Here is a 22,959-nt window from a genome sequence, read left to right on the forward strand (position 1 = left end):
TATTCCTGTCACATAAAAGGACAATAATGAACGAGACAAGGCACATGGTTTATTTTAGCTTCCTCATCTTCTTCTATAAAATATTTTATTAAGCCATCAAGAGACATAAATTGTTTTTTTTTTCTTGGCCGAAGAGAGTAAGAGATACTTAACATGGCAAAGGTCTAAAGTCAACTTTATCTGGATTAATTTATCATAATAGAGTTTTATTTAACTAATAGAAATTTTGTCGCCAATGTAATTAAAAAAATTGATTACTCAATCATTCACTCTTTTTTTAATACGTCGTGATATCTAACAAATTAATTTCATTTTCAAATTTACAGAAATGTGTTCTTTTGGTCTCTCCGATTTACGGATTGTAATTTCATGTACTAGGTTCATTGGTAACGGTAAAGTCACAAAAATATCTTCTATCATATTAAAGTAATTAAACTTACCTACTGTAACAATAAAGTGGATAAAGATCAATCATTACACGTAAACTTAATCCCTCCATTAACAAATTGACTTATGTTTAGTGAATTGTTAATTTAGATAGAGAGAAAGTACCGGCGAAGCTTTTATAAGACGTATATTGTGAGAACAAAACATTCGAACTAATTAGCAACAAAGAGAGACTAAAATTAGAATTTACAAAAGAGATAGTGTACTCTGCTTGGGAAATATTATCTTTGCATCTCAGTTTATTATGAAAATAACCATCAAGTTATAAAATACTAGGATAGATACAAATTTAGAAAAGGAAATAAAAACATGATACATGTATGTACCTCAAACGCATTCGCACAATAGACATAAACACAAAATGCAAAATCATAGAAATTTGGTACCGAAGGAAAAAGTGCTTTCAACTATCAATTCACAACTGCACACTGCTTTCTAATTTCACCATTAGAACCAGTCTTAACTTCAATTTTGCCCATTTTCTCCATGGCCTTAGCAAATTCAGTATAGAACTCATTGAGTGATCCTTGTACTAGTTGATCGATAAACGACTTTGTCGTAGAACTTGTTAATAGGGCAGCATCAGATTGGAAAAGGCCTCTCCTTTTGAGCAAGAGCTTGAAGTAACTAAGGTCAAATGTTCTGAAACTACCAGGATCCATCTCAACTATTGTTTTATTATCATTGACGGATTTGCATTTCTTGGCCTTTAGATTGGCCGCGTATTCACTGTCTAGAGATGGATCTTGTGTACCAAAAGTTCCGGTGAAATTGTACAGACGTGATGAAAATGATGGGCAATGAGAAATTCCAATGGTGTGAGCACCTGAAAATAAATGAACCATGGTTAATTTTCATAAATTTAAAAACTTTTACATATTTATAAGACTATAAATCAAAGAGCATGTATTAATTTCAGATAATGGTCACTGAACTTTACAGACTATAACAGTAAATCCACAATGTTATTTTGTTACGTTAGAACTTGAACTTTGCGCATTACAACAGTTAAATTTTCACTGAATTTTAACTATTATAATGACAGAATTGACATATTCAATCATTTTGTAACTTTACTATTATAGTGAAAAGTTCGATGAGTGAAATTAATCCAGTACTTTGACTTACCAGACAATAGGACTAAGTCCTTTAGATCAAGACCCTTCTTGGCAAAAGATGACTGGAGTCTAGTGAAGTTACTAGTTGGAGCTGGAATATCTGCTAAGGCTTCCGAGGAATTTGATATTCTTCCATCTCTTCTACCAGTTGGCACATTCCAGTATGGACCTCCCTATATATAATGAAGAAGAAATAGAAGAATGAAAAAAAAAAATATTGGTTGAAGAAGCTAGTTGGTAATTAATTTATTTGTTCAAGTATTTTGCTTACAGTGAGTACTACAGACTCTCTAGCAACCAAGGCAACAATATCAGCACAAGAGACAACTCCTGGGCATTCTGCTTCTACTATTTTCTTCACACCGTCTATGAAGGAAAATCCTCTCAATGTTTGATTTGGGATTGCCACTTTTTCTGTCTGATTTCCTGTACTCTTAGTGGAATTTAGGAGCACAGAAGCATCACATCCCTGCCAGCACCCAATAGAAAAAGAGAAAATCACAAAAGTACATTAAAAATGAAATGCGTACAGATGTGTTAAGTTGCACGTGAAACTACGCAAAATAGAGGCGGATGCAGGGTGCATCATGAGTTCAGTATTGTTCAATTGAACCCACTTTTATTTTTCTTCTCGAACTATGCATGCATATATATATATATATATATATATATATATATATAAGAAAATTAAAATGCATACAAATAATAGAGCGTCCTCATTCTGAACCTAGTTATCAACTCTACATTCATAATTCGTCTCCATAAACATATATACTTACCCTAACAAAGCAATCATGGAAATGCATTCTGAGTAAGGCAGCTGCAAGAGATGGAGCTTTTGGAATGTGCTTTTGGACATAGTCTTGAATCATCTTCTCTGCTTTTGGGCAGCTCTTGCTATAGAAATTGAGCTGCAATTGGCCATGGCTAGAACCTAAAATTCCCACAAAAATCAATACTAGAAAACCCAAAGAGCTAAATGTAGCCATTTTGTTGCTACTTAATTAATTCTCAAAAGTGATCACTTGTTTTGTTGCGTTTGTGTACTAAACAGCATGCATTAGAGCAAATTTATAGGCACTTTGCTTTTCCAATCTAACCAACATGTTTATTTTATTGCATTAGAAAATGGATTAGTTATAATCTGTCTCTAGTTATCGCACTTGCTCATGTCACATCATATATATCATAATCACGTTGACCGATCGACCTTCCCAATAATGAAGTAACCCAATCATCAGGATTAAATTTAGCGTTCTTCTCTTTCCATAGTCTAAAAGTTAACCATTATATACAGAAAAATTAGTTGTGAGTATTTGGTGCATCGTGATTTTTCCTTACTCTAATAGTTAATCCGATAAGGAAGTTTTTTCGTAAAAGATATTTTTCTAACCAATTATATGAAATATTGTTTTGTGTGTAGATCTTCTTAGTTTTGTTTCCCTTCATGGCTGTCACTAGAGCTGTGTTGGATGCAGAGTACAATTATGAGGTTCATCTAAATTGGGTGTTTTTGACCGGGGCGGACTTACATGGCGGTGAGGGTGTTCACACACCCTCGGCAAAAAATTATAGTGTATATATAGGGTAAATTTTTCGTATTTATGTACATATATTGACTTTTGAACACCATGAACAAATGCAAAAGGTTAGCTCAAGCAGTCCAGGGAGTTCAAAATTGTCTTTAGCGTCCTAGGTTCGATATATGACACAATTTGCTCCTGCAAGTGAGGTCCAGTTTCTTTAATTTTAACAACGGGAAATAATACCTGCTATTGTAGCATCCCAGACAACTCATAAATAGGTCCTTCTAGCATATCCTTGTTAAATCAAGTACCTTCCAACCTGTTATATATGCTATATTTGTTCTATTTCACACACTATTTTCTTAATCGAATTGTTTACTGTGACATTAATTGTACTGATAATGCTATGCTTATGCCTCAGAAAATAAACATGTTCTTTCAACTTTCAACATGTTAAGAAGCAAAATCCATAATTTCTGCTTAAGTGTTATCAGAGTTTAATATCAATTAGAATTTGTTTGATCCGAACGGAAAATATTTTTTAAAGATGTTTTTTGAAAAAATAATTCATGACATTTGATTGCTGAAACTTAGACAATTATCCATAATATATAGCTGTGGATTGTGCCCAGGGGCGAAGCTAAAAGGAAAGAAGTTCAATTAAATTCCTATACCAAAACATTGTACTACGTAGATGGAGTAAAAATAAATTCTTTGGTTATATATAAGTTCTTGAATGTGATTTTAGTTGTGTAGGGGCAGAGAAGGTTCAAAAACTGTTATAGATTATAAGTTCAAATTCTAAGTATGAAGTTGTATTTATTTTTGGAATCTCCTTATATAAATTTCTCCCTCCGTCTTTTGTGCCTTTTCGAAAACTGGATATATAGTTGTATGCTCCATTGTTATTTAGGGGCGGATCTAGAGTGCGAGTTACGGGTTCAACTGAACATAGTAGCATTAGTCCAAACTTCATACTATTTGTCTCCAAATTTTGTTGATTATGTACAATTTATTAATTTAAAATCCGATAACTTAAAAGAACTAAAATTATGAACCCATAAGCTTCAAATCTTGACTCCGCCTCTGTTAATATTTGAGTAAGTGACATTATACAAATAATCTGTTGATATTTGATTAAGCGATATTATACAAATAGCAGACAACTAAAGGAATAACATACCAATTCAACTCAATCCATACATATGCACTACCTAAACAGTGTGTTATTTATTGCATCGTTGGCTTTATCTTCAAATAATTTAAATTATACTTAAAACAATGAACTTTATTATAATACAATTCTATACTTCACGTATTGTTAACTTTAATCTGTTTTTAAGTTGATACTTGATCGTAATCATATTTTTTCCAAAACTTAACTCAAAAGAGTTGTAATTCAAGAACTCCTCTACAATACTCCTCACAGTTTTCTATATTGACTTAGCTATTCTTTCTTCAATATATACATGAGTGAAGGCTCTGTATATTTGTTGGAAGATATGCACAATATACATCACTTGAAAAATACCCGGCTATCTCATTCCTTTATTTTATTTTGTACTGGGCTCAACCCACATGTAATTTAATATTTCGGGTCACTATATAAGAGTGGGCCCAAGTTGTTTAGAGCAATTCAATTCATTCATTCTGATTTCCAAGTCAATAAAATTTCTCTCTCTTCTCTTTTCTCTCTGAACCGACTATCAATTCTAGTTTTATTTACTTTGATTTTTTGCTTCAATGAGTGTTTTAACATGGTATTAGAGCCCAGATCCTACACGATCTGTTTATTAGCTATCGATCGATGTTACCCCGATGAAGTTTTATCGTAGTTTCATACTTCCGTTGTTCCTTTCGAAATTCTCGAAGTTTCGTCAAGATCTCGATTTTTCTTTGGCGATTTTGTGTACATTTTGTTAGTACTTTCACTTCACTCGGTTTTGACAGCGATATTTTGATTATTGTTGCTATGTTAGTGGTTTTGTTGCAGTTTTGATGATATTTGCCCTAATTTTACTGTTTTGCTGATGTTCCTGTGAAGTTTGCCCTAATTTTGTGGTTTGGCTGCTGTTTTGGTGTGTTTTTGCCGTGATTCTAGTGTCGGGTAACTTCGCTCAACTCATCAAGCTCTATTAGCTGTGAATTGCTTATTTTTTCTCTTCAATATTGGTTTCGTTTCTATAAGTACACTGCAAAAATGCTGAATAAGACCAGTACTGCTGCTACGAATAATGCTTCTGTTCCTCAATCCCATGTTGCTTTTCATGAGGACGATTACACACATCCTTGTCATCCACTATACGTTCATCCATCAGATGTGCTAGGAAACTGTTTGGTTTCGGTGCCATTTGATGGAAATTTCTATGGTAGTTGGAAATGGAAAATCTTTGTAGCTTTATCCATTAGAAACAAGTTAGATTTGATAGATGCTAACTCTCAGAGTCCTCCTGAGAACTCTCCTCTGATTCGACAATGACAAAGGTGTAATGATCTAGTAGTTTCATGGTTGACAAATTCGATGACTAAAGAAATAGCTCGCAGTGTTGTGTGTGTCTACTAGGGATATTTGGGCTGAATTAGAAGAAAGGTATGGTCAAGCGGATGCTGCTAGGATTTTTGAGCTAAAGAAAGAGCTGGCTCATATATCTCAAGGTTCTCTTGATGTGGCTTCTTATTTCAAAAAGATCAAGCAACTCTAGGATGAAATTGCTTCTTTATCTGTTAGTAAAGCCCATAGTTGCACTTGTTAGGCTAAAATCTGAATATTCCAAGGATGAGGAAGTTCAAAGGGTGTAACAATTTTTTATGCGATTGAATGACACCTACATCCAGACTAGGAGGAATATCCTGATGCTCAAGCCCTTTTCTTCTATGAGTGCTGTGTATGGTATGCTGTTGTCTGATGAAAAATAGAGACAAGTTTCCTCTTCTTCACAATTTTCTTCCAATGCTGCTTCTTTTCATGCTAGTAGTTCTAAACAGAATTTCTCTCCAAAGTTTAACTTTGATGTGTCCAGCCAAAACCAAACTTTTCCCTCAAAGGTGAATTTTGATCCTGCAACCCTCATTTGTATTGCAACAGAACTGGTCATCTTAAGCAGAAATGTTATAGACTACATGGGTTTCCCCCTAACTTCAAATTCACCAAGAACACTAGAAAGAATGGTTCACCTAGTAATTCTCCAGTGGCTGCTCAAGTTCAAGTTGACCCAACTTAGGCTCAGTCTCCTAGTCCATCTGCTGCTATTGAGGCACTTTATGGTGCTTCTTCAATACCTGGATTGTCCAAGGAACAGTCCAACCAGTTGAGCGCACTTGTTCAGTAGGGACTGCTTTCTTTTGATCCATTTGGAAATCCACACTTCTTTGCTTCAGCAAATTTTGCTGGTAAGTTGCCTGGTCCTAGTGTGCTGCTCAAATCATGTATGTTGTCTCAAGTTGCTTCTTTTATTTGGATCATAGATTCTGGGGAAACTGATCATATGACATCCCACAAAAACCTTTTTTTCAACATTCCTTTCGAAATTCTCGAAGTTTCGTCAAGATCTCAGTTTTTCTTTGGCGATTTGTGTACATTTTGTTAGTACTTTCTCTTCACTCGATTTTAACGGTGATATTTTGATTGTTGTTGTTGTATTAGTGGGTTTATTGCAGTTTTGATGATATTTGCCCTAATTTTACGGTTTTGCTGATGTTCCTATGGAGTTTGCCCTAATTTTGTGGTTTTGCTACTGTTTTGGTATGTTTTTGTCGTGATTCTGGTGTCGGGTAACTTCGCTCAACTCATCAAGATCTATTAGGTGTGAATTGCATTTTTTTTCTCTTCAATATTGGTTTCGTTTTTATAATTACACTGCAAAAAAATGCCGAATAGTACTGGTACTGCTGCTACGAATAATACTTATATTCCTCAATCCCATGTTGCTTTTCATGAGGATGATTACACGCATCCTTGCCATCCACTATACGTTCATCCATCAGATGTGGTAGGAAACTCTTTGGTTTCGGTGCCATTTGATGGAACTTGCTATGGTAGTTGGAAAAGGAACATCCTTGTAGCTTTATCCATTGGAAACAAGTTAGATTTGATAGATGCTAACTCTCAGAGTCCTCATGAGGACTCTCCTCTGATTCGACAATGGAAAAGGTGTAATGATCTAGCAGTTTTATGGTTGACAAATTCGATGACTAAAGAAATAGCTCGCAGTGTTTAGTATTCTGTGTCTGCTGGGGATATCTGGGCTGAATTCGAAGAATGGTATGGTCAAGCGGATGCTGCTAGGATTTTTGAGCTAAAGAAAGAGCTGGCTCATATATCGCAGGGTTCTCTTGATGTGGCTTTTTATTTCAATAAGATCAAGCAACTCTGGGATGAAATTGCTTCTTTATCTTCTAGTAAAACCTATAGTTACACTTGTGAGGCTAAATCTAAATATGCCAAGGATGAGGATGTTTAGAGGGTGTACCAATTTTTGATGGGCTGGAGTGACACTTACATCCAGACTAAGAGCAATATCCTGATGCTCAAGCCTTTTTCTTCTGTGAGTGTTGTATATGCTATGCTGTTGTCTGATGAAAAACAGAGACAAGTTTCCTCCTTTTCACAATTTTCTTCCAATGCTGCTTCTTTGCATGCTAGTAGTTCTAAATAGAATTTCTCACCAAAGTTTAACTTTGATGTTTCCAACCAAAACCAAACTTTTCCCTCAAAGGTGAATTTTGATCCTGCAACCCTCATTTGCAAATATTGCAAGAGAACTGGTCATCTTAAGCAGAAATGTTATAGAATACATGGGTTTTGTCACACCCCCGACGAGGAGTATGACAGGCTCCGACTCGTAGGCCGCAAGTCACCTGACTTAACCGTTACTTGGACATCACATACCATGAGGCAAAGAACATCTGTTCGCAGAAAAAGGGCCAACATAGAAATATTCGATAATTCAACACATATGTACATGTGCGGACCGGCAAGATCGCTACGACATAAAGTATATGATAAGGCTGACAAGGCTATCAGAAAAAATACCAAGAATTCAAGACAAGGCCGACAAGGCCATACATAATATCTACATATCCCACAATGTCCATGAGCCTCTAAGAGTATACATATGAACATATATTATACTATACACAACACTCAGAGTCGTCTTGAGAACTCTCCTCTGATTCGACAATGGCAAAGGTGTAATGATCTAGTAGTTTCATGGTTGAAAAATTCAATGACTAAAGAAATAGCTCGCAGTGTTGTGTGTGTCTACTAGGGATATTTGGCCAAAATTAGAAGAAAGGTATGGTCAAGTAGATGCTGCTAGGATTTTTGAGCTAAAGAAAGAGATGGCTCATTAATCTCAAGGTTCTCTTGATGTGGCTTCTTATTTCAATAAGATCAAGCAACTCCGGGATGAAATTGCTTCTTTATCTGTTAGTAAAGCCCATAGTTGCACTTGTGAGGCTAAATCTGAATATGCCAAGGATGAGGATGTTCAGATGGTGTACCAATTTTTGATGGGATTGAATGACACCTACATCCAGACTAGGAGCAATATCCTGATGCTCAAGCCCTTTTCTTCTATGAGTGTTGTGTATGGTATGCTGTTGTCTGATGAAAAATAGAGACAAGCTTCCTCCTCGTCACAATTTTCTTCCAATGCTGCTTCCTTTCATGCTAGTAGTTCTAAACAGAATTTCTCTCCAAAGTTTAACTTTGATGTGTCCAACCAAAACCAAACTTTTCCCTCAAAGGTGAATTTTGATCCCGCAACCCTCATTTGCAAGTATTGCAAGAGAACTGGTCATCTTTAACAGAAATGTTATAGACTACATGGGTTTCCCCCTAACTTCAAATTCACCAAGAACACTAGAAAGAATGGTTCACTTAGTAATTCTCCAGTGGCTGCTTAAGTTCAAGTTGACCCAACTCAGGCTCAGTCTCCTAGTCGATCTGCTGCTATTGAGGCACTTGATGATGCTTCTTCAATACCTGGATTGTCTAAGGAACAGCCCAACCAGTTGAGCTCACTTGTTCAGCAGGGACTGCTTTCTTTTGATCCATTTGGAAATCCACACTTCTTTGCTTCCGCAAATTTTGCTGGTAAGTTGCCTGGTCCTAGTGTGCTGCTCAAATCATGTATGTTGTCTCAAGTTGCTTCTTTTATTTGGATCATAGATTCTGGGGCAACTGATCACATGACATCCCACAAAAACCTTTTTTTCAATATTCCTTTCGAAATTCTCGATGTTTCGTCAAGATCTCGGTTTTTCTTTGGCGATTTGTGTACATTTTGTTAGTACTTTCTCTTCACTCGATTTTAACGGTGATATTTTGATTGTTGTTGTTGTATTAGTGGTTTTGTTGCAGTTTTGATGATATTTGCCCTAATTTTACGGTTTTGCTGATGTTCCTGTGGAGTTTGCCCTAATTTTGTTGTTTTGCTACTATTTTGGTGTGTTTTTGTCGTGATTCTGGTGTCGGGTAAGTTCGCTTAACTCATCAAGATCTATTAGGTGTGAATTGTTTTTTTTTCTCTTCAGTATTGGTTTCATTTTTATAATTACACTGTAAATATGTCGAATAGTACTGGTACTGCTGCTACGAATAATACTTATGTTTCTCAATCCCATGTTTCTTTTCATGAGGATGATTACACGCATGCCATCGACGATACGTTCATCCATCAGATGTGCTAGGAAACTCTTTGGTTTCGGTGCCATTTGATGGAACTTGCTATGGTAGTTGGAAAAGCAACATCCTTGTAGCTTTATCCATTGGAAACAAGTTAGATTTGATAGATGCTAACTCTTAGAGTCCTCCTAAGGACTCTCCTCTGATTCGACAATGGAAAAGGTGTAATGATCTAGCAGTTTCATGGTTGACATATTCAATGACTAAAGAAATAGCTCGCAGTGTTGAGTATTCTGTGTCTGCTAGGGATATTTGGGCCGAATTAGAAGAAAGGTATGGCCATGAGGATGCTGCTAGGATTTTTGAGCTAAAGAAAGAGCTGGCTCATATATCGCAGGGTTCTCTTGATGTGGCTTCTTATTTCAATAAGATCAAGCAACTCTGGGATGAAATTGCTTCTTTACCTGTTAGTAAAGCCCATAGTTGCACTTGTGAGGCTAAATCTGAATATGCCAAGGATGAGGATGTTTAGAGGGTGTACCAATTTTTGATGGGCTTGAGTGACACTTACTTCCAGACTAGGAGCAGTATCCTCATGCTCAAGCCTTTTTCTTCTATGAGTGTTGTGTATGGTATGCTGTTGTCTGATGAAAAACAGAGACAAGTTTCCTCCTCTTCACAATTTTCTTCCAATGCTACTTCTTTTCATGCTAGTAGTTCTCAACAGAATTTCTCTCCAAAGTTTAATTTTGATGTGTCCAACCAAAACCAAACTATTCCCTCAAAGGTGAATTTTGATCCTGCAACCCTCATTTGCAAATATTGCAAGAGAACTAGTAATCTTAAGCAGAAATGTTATAGATTACATGGGTTTTGTCACACCCCCGATGAGGAGTATGACAGGCTCCGACCCGTAGGCCGCAAGTCACCTGACTTAACCGTGACTTGGACATCACATACCATGACTCAAAGAACATCTGCTCGCGGAAAAAGGGACAACATAGAAATATTCAATAATTCAACACATATGTACATGTGCGGACCGGAAAGGTCGCTACGACATAAAGTATATCATAAGGCCGACAAGGCTATCAGAAAAAATACCAAGAAGTCAAGACAAGGCCGACAAGGCCATACATAATATCTACATATCCCACAATGTCCATGAGCCTCTAAGTGTATACATATGAACATATATTATACTAACAGAAAATTACCAAAAAATAGCAAGCCCGGAGTAGTGGTACTTGCTAATACCGCTGAAGCTGGAAAATCCTTCTGCGGTTGCTCCTCAATAACTCTGTCAGAGCCTGCAACAGGAAATGCAGCGTCCCGTGCAATGGGACGTTAGTACGGATAAAAGTACTGAGTATGTAAGGCAGGAGGGTAACGACAAAATTCAAATATAATGTAACATTAATAAATGTGAAAGAAAACCGAACATCTGGAAGTAGCACTAGAGGCTATGCATGACAAAATCATTGGTATGCTTACATATATATATATATATATATATATATATATATATATATATATATATATATATATATATATATATATATATATATATATATATACATATGTAATAGATAGTATCCATGCCCGGCCGTAAGGCTCGGTGTTATATGTGTAAAATCATGCTCGGCCATTAAGGATCGGTGTTATCATCATTAGCCCATGTCCGGGCCTCCCGCGTTCGGGGCAATATCATAACATGCCCACTGCAGCGGTGTGCGCATCTAGGCGCCATGCCCGACCGACTATAGCGCGGCACGGTGTAGTAAAATTGTGCAATACATTTATATATATACAATGCATTTATTCATACATATATACCATTATTTATCTGGACCGGAAAAAAATCTGTGCAGGACTCCGCTTTCCTTCCGCGATGCGGACGGAAAGCGCAAAGTTTTGAGGCCTTCCGCTTTTCTTCCACTATGCGGAAGGAAAGCCTGATCCTGGAGCTGATTTTGGATGAGAAATTCAATGATCTGATCTTGCCCTTTCGGAGTGACATAAGGTCGGTAGCCTCCGAATAGCTTATGGAATTCGTATCGAGTCCAAAAGAAGTAATTGATGATGATAAATAAAATAATACTTTAGGAATCATCAAAATAACAAGATATTAAGATTTGAAGTACAAAGCATGGGAATAGAGTGGATTTACTAAAGCAGCAAGATCTTTAATATTTACTTGTTCCCAAGCTAACTCCAACACAAAATGAAATTATAATCGAGACTACGCATTGTTCGGACCTTGATTAATATTCCGTAGCTTGAAATTTGGTCAAAATCCTCACTTCTATGTGATATAAGAGCCCCTTTTCTTTGCTGAAATTTCCGGAAGATTTTGGAGAATTATGATGATGAAAAAGGGGGGTTTTAACCCTTTTATAGTGGGTTGGGTCGGCAGTATTATAGCAGTACTGTAGTTGTTCTGTAGCAGCTCTGTTTTTGCTTTGTCAGCTCAGTTTGTAACGTCCATAATTCTCTACTCCGAGGTGCTATGGACGAGTGGTTTGTTGCATTAGAAACTAGACTCGACGAACTTCATTTTAGGATTTTGAGACACCTTAGAACTCCTAATATACATGGAGATATACCCCTTCAAAGTTGACTAAAACTCTGCCCAAAATCCTGCCAACATTTCTCAAATTTTTCGTCAAACTTATTTTCTTCAATTTTCTTGATTTTGAAATCTTCTGAAACTCTCCATACATGATATTTATCATTTATTATACTTGATAATGGCCATGTCTTGTGTTTCAAAATAGTCTTTCCCGATTACGACATACAAGATCCTAATTCATTCTTTACTTCATTGTTACATACTTCTCATGGCTTGTACCTTCCAAAACATCATGGGACGTCTCCGATACTCCATTAATACGGTGATGTACGTGGCATGCTCATGCTCTGAAATTGTGGGGTGTAACATTATCCCCCCCTTAAAAACATTCATCCTCGAATGTTGAGGTCGAGTTCGCTCCGAGGTAGATATCAATGTTCTTACCTGTATTTGTCAGTATTTACTTTACTTACTTGCAGTCTTACTTGTTCCTTTAAAATTGAACCTATTCGAATTACGTAGTCTATCCTTCTTCTTTTGTGGCCAAATCTATGCTCGTACTCAAGGTCATCCCTTTTCTTATTATATATCTGTCTACTAACTCTTTATGCTTTATCGTTCTCATTGCCTCTTCAGCCTTTGTTGTTTAGATTCTTGTATGCCCTTTCATCCCGTACTTACCACATACTTTTATCCAATTTTGATCCCATCTTCTTTTTATACAGAAATTCTTATTCTCTTCGATCTTCACGTGTCTTTCTTACGTTTCACAGATGTCACAGGCCTTTGTCTTCTTATTTACTTATTCTTACTCTTCCTCCCTTAAAGATAACCCCAAGACTGTTCACATTTTTAGCATCCTTTGCTTTCTATAGCAGTCAAATTAATCTTTGCATTACTTTATCTTTAAACTAGTTTAACACAAAAATGTCTTGCTTAATTTCCCTTTCCTTCAATTGGACTTCTGGCACTTGGCTAACTAACAATAATTCTTGTACTTATATCAAAAACATTTCAAACCTCTTCTTTAATGATTCCTTTCCTTCAATTTACTGATTCCTTTCCTTCAATTTACTCTTAAAGTTTCTAATCCTTAGTTCAGCTAATAACCTAGGGGTGGATTCAGAAATTTGTCAAAAAACAAACAAGATTCCTAGTCATGCAGCGAATTCGAATCTTTTCATTCTTTCCTTTGTCTGTAACCTTCATTCATCCCTTTTTCCAATAAGATCCATCATGTTTCTTCTTCCACGAGATCTCTTTGTCAGCCGCTTGTTCCAATGAAACATGATATCCTTTGATCATTTCCTTTGGAGTTCTCCTTCAACTTTTAACCTTTGCCCGATTCTCACTTAATACGTCTTTCCATAGGTTGACGCGCTCATCTATCATTTTGGTTTATCAATCAAGCGGATCTCTTAATTCCTTAAATGTCCATCTCCTTTATTTATATCCTTGAATTATTTTCCAGCAATCTTATCTTCATCTACTTCCATGACTTCACCTTCCGTTGACTTAGTCCCTCCTATTTCGCAGCCTTCTATTTCTCTACTGGTGGGCAACTTTTTTTTTTATTTAGCTGTGGCACTTTTCCTTGCTTGCTTCTCTAGTGCTAGTTTAGATTATTCCTCTTAGTACTAATCGATTTTATATACAAATCATTCCATCTCCTTTTTAATGATTTTGTCAAACTCCTTAATTCCTTACAATGTCATCGTAGTTCCACCTATGGTAGTGCCCAGATGGCTTGCAATAGAATTCCCTTGCCAATGTCTTATTATTCTCATTAATTACTTTACCTCAGATTACTCATCCAATGCGTCAAACATACCATAGCCAAGAGATCTATATTCAAATGGGACTCCATTCGACCTATACAACAATCCTCAGCACCATTCCTTATACACTTGTACAATATTTTCTTATCATTGTTGTTATCCCTCATAACAAAATTATACTCACAACATACTAATGATCATATCTCAAGGTAATTTACTATTCAAAATATCTTCAAATCTATGTTTGAATCTTTCCTCCAATTTCTTCTCCTCTAATCTTAGCATCATTACAAAATAACTCATAAGCCGGAGACTAAAATAAAACCTTACTTAATCACAACTTCCTTTCAATACGAGTGTGCTTCCTCTTTAAGTCCTTGGGCTCTCCTATACTAGCGGCTAATTGAGACTTAACTAGCTTTCATTCTTCTTCAAATATTTGTTGTCGTCCCCACACCATTTTACTAGTCATTTCATCATGACGATTATTTATATGGTACTATGACATATACTCTTCACGATTTAATATAAACGGTGACTTATGATTTCACGACGCATGAGGTATTTCTAGTCTCAGGCAGTACTGTTGTCGCGCTATCCATAGGCATGCTGTCTTTCTTTCCTTTGACGGCCATTGAAATTCCCAAAATATTCCTCTTTTAAAACTCTCACCTCTTCTAGTGCTATGATTTCTCTTTACTAATCCCGACTGTGCTTGATACTTAACCTTGATCACTTGTAGGCCTTCTCACTTCCTCCATTACCTTTGTGGGGTACGTCTGCTGCATATTTAATTGTAACAACAAAAAATCTCTGGTACGAGCTATTCGAATCATAGCCCGGAACACAACGTATTGCATTGACAAAACTTATTTCCTTTTATTTGCTAAACCTTCATTATCTTGTCATGCCTCCTTTCCCCTGTTTGTCTTATAATATACTTGCATTTAGTCCATTTCCACTTTTCTTTAGCACATCCTTGCTATATTAGTTCATCTTGAATTTCGACTCTTTCAAACCAATACATTTGCTTCTTATGTACTTGGGAATATTCTAATTCGTCTAAGAATGTTCTCATATACCAGTAACATTTGAGTATTGGCCGCTTTGGTAGTCATTTGGCCGAGCCTAGCGATCCTTTAACTCCTCTAGTCCATATAATGCTAGAGTTACTTTCATCGCATGGTTTGACTTATTGCTCTTTTGCTAATTGGATTCTTGTATCAAGTCCAATGTCCACACATATTGGACACAACTCAACCCACTTAATTTATTCATGCTTAATAGTCCCCAGGTTAATGAATCAATGGTGACATCAAAATTCGTTAGGTTCCTTATAGAATGCCCGACTATACCATGCTACTTCAGTCAGAATTTTCTTTCATAGCTATCCTTTCACCAGTACCCTTGAGATTCCTCTTTCCATTGGTTCCCGATTCCGAGTTGGTTTTATACCATACCAGTAAAAGTCGATACTCTCTCTCTTATTCATTCTCACGACTCGTCCTTTCTTTTATTCAGCTCATAGTGTCCCATAGTTTCTCTTAACTACTTGTTTGTATCATAATCATGTGTCATAATCCTTCTAATGTCCCGCCGATTCTCGTTTTCATCATGAAATTTTAGCAAAATACACCCCTTTTCTTTCTTCCTTTGTTCATTTCTTATTTCCCTTTACGATACCATAGATTGCTCGTATGTAAGTCTATTCCTCGTATATTCGTCCTATTTCCTTTATAATCGCATCTCTATTCCAAGTCCACTGTCTTGTGCCATCACTGTCTACCTTTGGCCAACCTTACTAATTTATTAAGCTTCCTCTTATCGCGACTGATCACATAAATTCCTTTAATTAATTTATAACCGCACTTTCTTGTACTTTTCTCCTCAAGGTCCTCCTCGATTTCCTTTTCTCCTCAAGGTCCTCCTCGATTTCCTTTTCTCTTAAAGTGCTCTTTTCCCGTTTGCCACTTAATAGTATCTATCTGGAAGTTTGCATAACATTCCACTAAGAGTACAAACCCATCTTGATCTCGTATATATATATAGGGTGAAACTTTCCCGTACTCGTTAACTTCCTCTTCCATAGCAATATCTCTTTGTTATCTCTTACTAACCAATCTAATCTATAAATTGTAATACCGTATTTGAGTTCCTAATGTCAACTTTCTTTATTTTTCCAATAGGTCTCGATCCCCGAAATCTCGGATGCAACTCATTCTAGTTTCTTTAACTACTAATCATTTTCCCTCCAGGTTTCCTCCTTTAAATTAAAATAAGATCATTCTAAAACTTCTCTTTGAAAGCGTCTCATAGTTGTCCCTTCAATCATGACTTACTAAACGGCTGATGGTCATATTTTCCCTTTACTCTTTCTTTATAGACATGAAAATAATTCATTTTGTAAAAATTTTGACAGAGTTTCCTCTATAATTCATACTACCTCATTCCTGCACACAGCCTAAAAAACACATCCAATGCCCCGCAGAGCAATCACAAATACCCATAATATCTTGCCCAAGTTCTTATATCAACATCTATCCATATTTATAAAACAGGAAATATACCTTTCGAATGACCAACTTCAATTCAAAGCAATTTCCTCGTAGCGGCATAATCAACTGCTTATCCATGATCAAAACATTTGGGTTAGGATCTGGGACATCATATCCTATGATTTAGCTCTATGGCACGATCTAAGATAAGAAAGAAAGGTCAATAGTTCCTAAATGCCCTGCATCCTCTTGTTTATAAGTGTAGCGCGCTTCACACTCATAAATAGGACTCTACTGTCCACAGCTCGTAGACATTCCCTAGGACGAACTGCTCTGATACCAATTTGTCACACCCCCGACGAGGAGTATGACAGGCTCCGACCCGTAGGCCGAAAGTCACATGACTTAACTGTTACTTAGACATCACATACCATGACTCAAAGAACATCTGCTCGTGGAAAAAGGGCCAACATAGAAATATTCGATAATTCAACACATATGTACATGTGCGGACTAGTAAGGTCGCTACGACATAAAGTATATCATAAGGCCGACAAGGCTATCAGAAACAAATCCCAAGAAGTCAAGACAAGGACGACAAGGCCATACATAATATCTACATATCCCACAATGTCCATGAGCCTCTAAGAGTATACATATGGACATATATTATACTAATAGAAAAGTACCAAAAGATAGCAAGCCCGGAGTAGTGGTACTTGCTAATACCGCTGAAGCTGGAAAATCCTACTGCGGTTGCTCCTCAATAACTCTGTCAGACCCTGCAGCATGAAATGCAGTGTCCCGTGTAATGGGACGTCAGTATGGATAAAAGTACTGAGTATGTAAGGCAGGAGGGTAACGACATAATTCAAATATAATGTAACATTAATAAATGCAAAAGAAAACCGAACATCTGGAAGTAGCACAAGAGACTATGCATGATAAAATCATTGGTTTGCTTATATATATATATATATATATATCCATGCCCAACCGTAAGGCTCGGTGTTATATGTGTAAAATTATGCCCGACTATTAAGGCTCGGTGTTATCATCATTAGCCCGCGTCAGGGCCTCCCGCATCCGGGGTAATATCATAACATGCCCATTGCAGTGGTGTGCGCATCTACGCACCATGCTCGGCCGACTATAGCGCGGCACGGTGTAGTAAAATAGTGCAATACATTTATATATATACAATGCATTTATTCATACCTATTTATTCACGGAAGGAAAGCGCAAAGTTCTGAGGCCTTTCGCTTTTCTTCCGCTATGCAGAAGGAAAGCTTGATCCTGGAGCTGATTTTGGATGAGAATTCAATGATCTGATCTTGCCCTTTCGGAGTGACATAAGGTCGGTAGCCTCCGAATAGCTTATGGAATTCGTATCGAGTCCAAAAGAAGTAATCGATGATGATAAATAAAATAATACTTTAGGAATCATTAAAATAACAAGATATTAAGATTTGAAGTACAAAGCATGGGAATAGAGTGGATTACGCTTGTGTTTATATTCAAATTGGATTCGTGCCAAAGAAAGAGGGAACGAACACCTTACATACCTTATCCGTCAAGCCACCACTTAAAGAATTCCTTACGCCGAAGCTTGCCCTTCACCCAAACCTATATATCGAGAAACACACCCTTAATCACAGTTTCATCATATTTCCATCAACTTATAAGCACTAATTTATGGAAGTCTAATTTTGGTTACGAAAATTTGGGCAGCATCTCCCCTTTATCATCGAATTCCTCCAAATACCAAAACAATTCCCAAACAATACCAACAACATCCTCAATATTCCACAAGATAAATATATATATTTTCATCCAAAATTCTCTTCAAACCTCAATCCATAAGCCAACAACATCAACACAACAAACTATAACTCTTATTCTTGTAAATATTCCTTAATCAAGGTTGATAAAGAGAGAGATTCAATGATTCATACCTTATGTTTACTAAAGTAGCAAGATCTTCAATATTTACTTGTTCCCAAGCTAACTCCAACAGAAAATGAAATTATAATCGAGACTACGCGTTGTCCGGACCTTGATTAATATTCCGTAGCTTGAAATTTGCTCAAAATCCTCACTTCTATGTGATATAAGATCCCCTTTTGTTTGCTGAAATTTCTGGAAGATTTTGGATAATTATGATGATGAAAAAGGGGGGGGGGGGGGGTTTACCCTTTTATAGTGGGTTGGGTCGGCAGTACTGTAGCAGTACTGTAGCGGTACTGTAGCAACTCTGTTTCAGCTTTGTCAGCTCAGTTTGTAACGTCCATAATTCTTTACTTCGAGGTCCTATTGATGAGCAGTTTGTTGCATTAGAAACTAGACTCAACGAAATTTATATTAGGATTTTGAAACACCTTAAAACTCCTAATATACATGGAGATATACCCCTCCAAAGTTGACTAAAAATCTGCCCAAAATCCTGCCAACATATCTCAAATTTTTCGTCAAACTTATTTTCTTCAATTTGCTTGATCTCGAAATATTCCGAAACTCTCCATACATGATATTTATCATTTATTGTACTTGATAATGGCCATGTATTGTGTTTCAAAATAGCCTTTTCCGATTACGACTTACGAGATCCTAATTCATTCTTTACTTTATTGTTACATACTTCTCATGGATTGTACCTTCCAAAACATCATGGGAAGTCTTCGATACTCCATTACTACGGTGATGTACGTGGCATGATCATGCTCTGAAAGTGCAGGGTGTAACAGGTTTCCCCCTAACTTCAAATTCACCAAGAACACTAGAAAGAATGGTGCACCTATTAATTCTCCAGTGGCTGCTCAAGTTCAAGTTGACCCAACTCAGGCTCAGTCTTCTAGTGCATCTACTGCTATTGAGGCACTTGATGGTGCTTCTTCAATACCTGGATTGTCCAAGGAACAGTCCAACCAGTCGAGCTCACTAGTTCAGCAGGGACTGCTTTCTTTTGATCCATTTGGAAATCCACACTTCTTTGCTTCAGCAAAATTTGTTGGTAAGTTTCCTGGTCCTAGTGTGCTGCTCAAATCATATATGCTGTCTCAAGTAGCTTCTTTTATTTGGATAATAGATTCTGGGGCAACTGATCAAATGACATTCCACAAAAACCTTCTTTTAAATATTCAATCTCTTACTATACCTTATCTTGTATCTTTGCCTAATGGATATATGGTTAAGGTGAACTTTGTTGGCTCTATGACTTTATTTCCAGACCTAGTACTTCATCATGTCCTTTATGTTCCAACGTTTTAATACAATCTCATTTCTATTCACAAACTACTTTGTCAGCTTGATGGTTTTGTTCTATTTACCAAGTATCTATGTGTTATATAGGGCCCTTCTTTGAAGAAGCCTCTGGTTCTTGGTAATATGGACAAGGGCCTCTACAAGCTGATTCTACCCTCATCTGCTTCCACTTGTGATTCTTTTCCTACTTCTATGGTCTCTTATAGTAATAATGTTGATGTTGTTTCTGATGTTAGTACTGTTTCTGTTTCTTTTTCTGATGTATGTGCTATTTCAAATTCTACTATTGATGAAGATGATGTTCTTGTTACTTTTGTTTCAAATTTTAATAAACAAGATGTAGTTTGGCATTACAGGCTAGGTCATATTCCTTTTTCAAGAATGAAAGCTATACCTTCACTTAGTTAGTGGTCTCACAAACAATCTTTCCCTTGTCCAATTTGTCCCCAAGCCAGACAGACCAGACTGCCCTTCCCAGATAGTAGTATTCAAACCACCAGACCTTTTCAACTTATCCACATTGACACTTGGGGTCCATATCACACTCTCACTTCAAATGGTTCCAAGTATTTGTTAACTATTGTAGATGATTTTTCTAGAGCTACTTGGACTCACTTAATGGGGGCTAAAAGTAATGCCTTTGACTTGTTGAAATCTTTTATTTCCATGACCGAGACACAATTTGAACTAAAAGTCCAAACTGTTAGAAGTGACAATGCTCTAGAGTTAGGTTCTAGTATTGCTGGTTCCACTTTCTTTTCTGACAAAGGCATTTTACATCAAACCACTTGTCCACACACTCCACAACAAAATGGAGTTGTGAAAAAAAACACAAACACCTTTTAGAAACTGCTAGGGCTTTACTATTTCAATCTGCTCTCCCTGCTAAGTTCTGGGGAGATTGTATTTTAACTGATATCTATCTGATAAATAGATTCCTTTCTAGTTTGCTTCATAACAAAAGTCCTTATGAAATCCTGTATAACAAACAACCACAGTATTCTCACCTCAAGGATTTTGGGTGCCTTTGCTATTGTACTATACCTAGACCTCAAATGGATAAATTTCAACCTAAAGCCACTCCATGCATTTTTCTTGGCTATCCTTTTGCTAAGAAAGGATACATAGTGTATAGTTTGACCTCTAAGTTGACTTTTGTCTCCAGGGATATTGTGTTCCATGAGCACATCTTTTCTTTTGCTCTAAACTCTACTTCCACTCCTTCTATTTTACCTTCTTCTTTGTCTCTTTATTTTGCTGATCCTGTCCCTGTTCCATCTCATTCCCCTATACCACCTTCTGCTCTTGATTCTCTTTCCAGTTCCACTTCCAATTTCCCTTCTACTGATCCCCAACCTCCCCCATTACCTAATCCTTCACCTATTTCATCACCTTATCCTGCACAACCTGTCCATCCACCGCCTCCACCTGAGCTACCTCCTGTTTCTACTAGATCTTCATCTAGGATTCACAAAAGACCCAATTATCTTGATAGTTATGATTGTCATTACTTTGGGTCTGCTCCTTCCTCTACTTCTGGCCAGCATTATGTTTTTGAGCCTCACACTTATTCTCAAGCAGCCTCAGTCCCTGAATGGAAGTTTCTATGAGAAAAGAGTTTGATGCTTTGGAACTTAATCCGATATGGGACATTGTTGCCCTTCCCTCTAGGAAGAAACCCATAGGCTGTAAGTGGGTGTACAAGGTCAAATATAAGGCTGATAGGTCTATAGAGAGATATAAAGCTAGGCTTGTGGTGAGAGGTGACACTCAGATTGAGGGAATAGACTTTCATGAGACCTTTTCCCCTGTTGTGAAGATGTCTACTGTCAAGTCTCTCATTGCTATTGCTGTTAAGAAATAGTGGCCTTTGTACCAGTTAGATGGTAATAATGCCTTTTTACATGGGGATTTGGATGAAGAGATTTTTATGAAGATTCCTCATGGCCTTTCAGTTCTTTCTTCATTTACTCAGTTGGTATGTAAGTTGAACAAGTCCTTGTATGGTTTAAGGGAGGCTTCCAGACAATGATATGCCAAATTGTCTCAGTCCCTCTGTTTTTAAGGTCACACTCCCTCACTCAATGACTATTCTCTCTTCTCAAAGATAACTTTTGATTCTGTGGTGTTGCTTGTGGTGTATGTGGATGATATTATCATCATTGGGACTGATTTGCATGAAATTGATTCCCTCAAGGCTTTCCTCCATGATCAGTTCAGAATCAAAGATTTGGGCATTCTGAATTAGTTTTTGGGTATTGAGGTGTTATACTCTTCAGATGGGCTGCTGCTTCATCAGAAGAAGTTCATTCATGATTTACTTGTTGATTTCAATGCTATTGACTCTTCTCCAGTGTTTTTCCTCTAGAAATGCATGACAAATTGAAGGCTGGTGTGAGTGATGTATTTCCAAAACCCGAAGAATACAGATCCTTAGTGGGTAAGTTGAATTTTCTAACCCATACAAGGCCCGACATTTGTGTTGCTATACAACACTTAAGCCAATTCATGCAGCAGCCTTGTGTTCCTCATATGAAGGCTGCCTTGCACCTTCTTAGATATCTTAAAGGCACCTCAGACTTTGGTATTTTTTACAACAAATCTGCTGATTTTTCTCTTAGTGTATATTGTGACAGTGACTGGGCTCATGTCCAGATAGCAGGAGGTCTGTGTTTGGTTTTTGCATCTTATTAGGTGGCAGTCTGATTGGTTGGAAGTCCAAGAAACAACCAGTAGTTTCAATCTCTTTAGCTGAAGCTGAATACAGAGCCATGAGTAAAGCAGTGGCTGAACTTACTTGGTTGTCCAGACTTCTTGTTGATTTTGGTCTACCTGCTCTCACCTCAGTTTCTTTGTTTTGTGACAATCAGTCAGCCATTCACATTGCCAAGAACCAGATTTTCCTGGAACGCACCAAACACATAGAGCTCGATTGCCACTTTGTCAGGAGCAAACTTGCTGATGGGTTGATTGATTTATCTCACACTTCCAGTGCCACTCAATTAGCTGACACATTCACTAAGATCCTGACTGGAGCCACTCATCATGTTCATCTTCGCAAGTTGGGTATGTTATCACCCTCCAACTTGAAGGGGGCTGTTGGAAGATATACACAGTATACATCAATTGAAGGC

General features: G+C 37.0%; 3 protein-coding genes across 3 annotated transcripts; 2 read left to right on the forward strand and 1 right to left on the reverse strand.

The window, feature by feature from the left end:
• Positions 1-664: 664 nt before the first annotated feature.
• Positions 665-2,652, reverse strand: LOC132638700 (peroxidase 3-like). The gene is made up of 4 exons (XM_060355493.1): positions 2,345-2,652; positions 1,837-2,034; positions 1,576-1,738; positions 665-1,273 (listed from the first exon to the last, which is right to left on the reverse strand). The coding sequence occupies exons 1-4, from the start codon at positions 2,552-2,554 to the stop codon at positions 858-860; spliced, it is 987 nt and encodes a 328-aa protein (XP_060211476.1). The 5' UTR covers positions 2,555-2,652; the 3' UTR covers positions 665-857.
• Positions 2,653-6,957: 4,305 nt separating this feature from the next.
• Positions 6,958-7,551, forward strand: LOC132637899 (uncharacterized). Its single transcript, XM_060354917.1, has 2 exons — positions 6,958-7,300; positions 7,349-7,551. The coding sequence occupies exons 1-2, from the start codon at positions 6,958-6,960 to the stop codon at positions 7,549-7,551; spliced, it is 546 nt and encodes a 181-aa protein (XP_060210900.1).
• Positions 7,552-10,269: 2,718 nt separating this feature from the next.
• Positions 10,270-21,435, forward strand: LOC132637900 (uncharacterized). The gene is made up of 5 exons (XM_060354918.1): positions 10,270-10,555; positions 19,299-19,795; positions 19,913-20,228; positions 20,412-20,594; positions 20,672-21,435. The coding sequence occupies exons 1-5, from the start codon at positions 10,270-10,272 to the stop codon at positions 21,433-21,435; spliced, it is 2,046 nt and encodes a 681-aa protein (XP_060210901.1).
• The last annotated feature ends 1,524 nt before the right edge of the window (positions 21,436-22,959 follow it).

Source organism: Lycium barbarum, chromosome 4, assembly GCF_019175385.1.
Source record: "Lycium barbarum isolate Lr01 chromosome 4, ASM1917538v2, whole genome shotgun sequence".
In the NCBI taxonomy this organism is placed as follows: Eukaryota; Viridiplantae; Streptophyta; class Magnoliopsida; order Solanales; family Solanaceae; genus Lycium; species Lycium barbarum.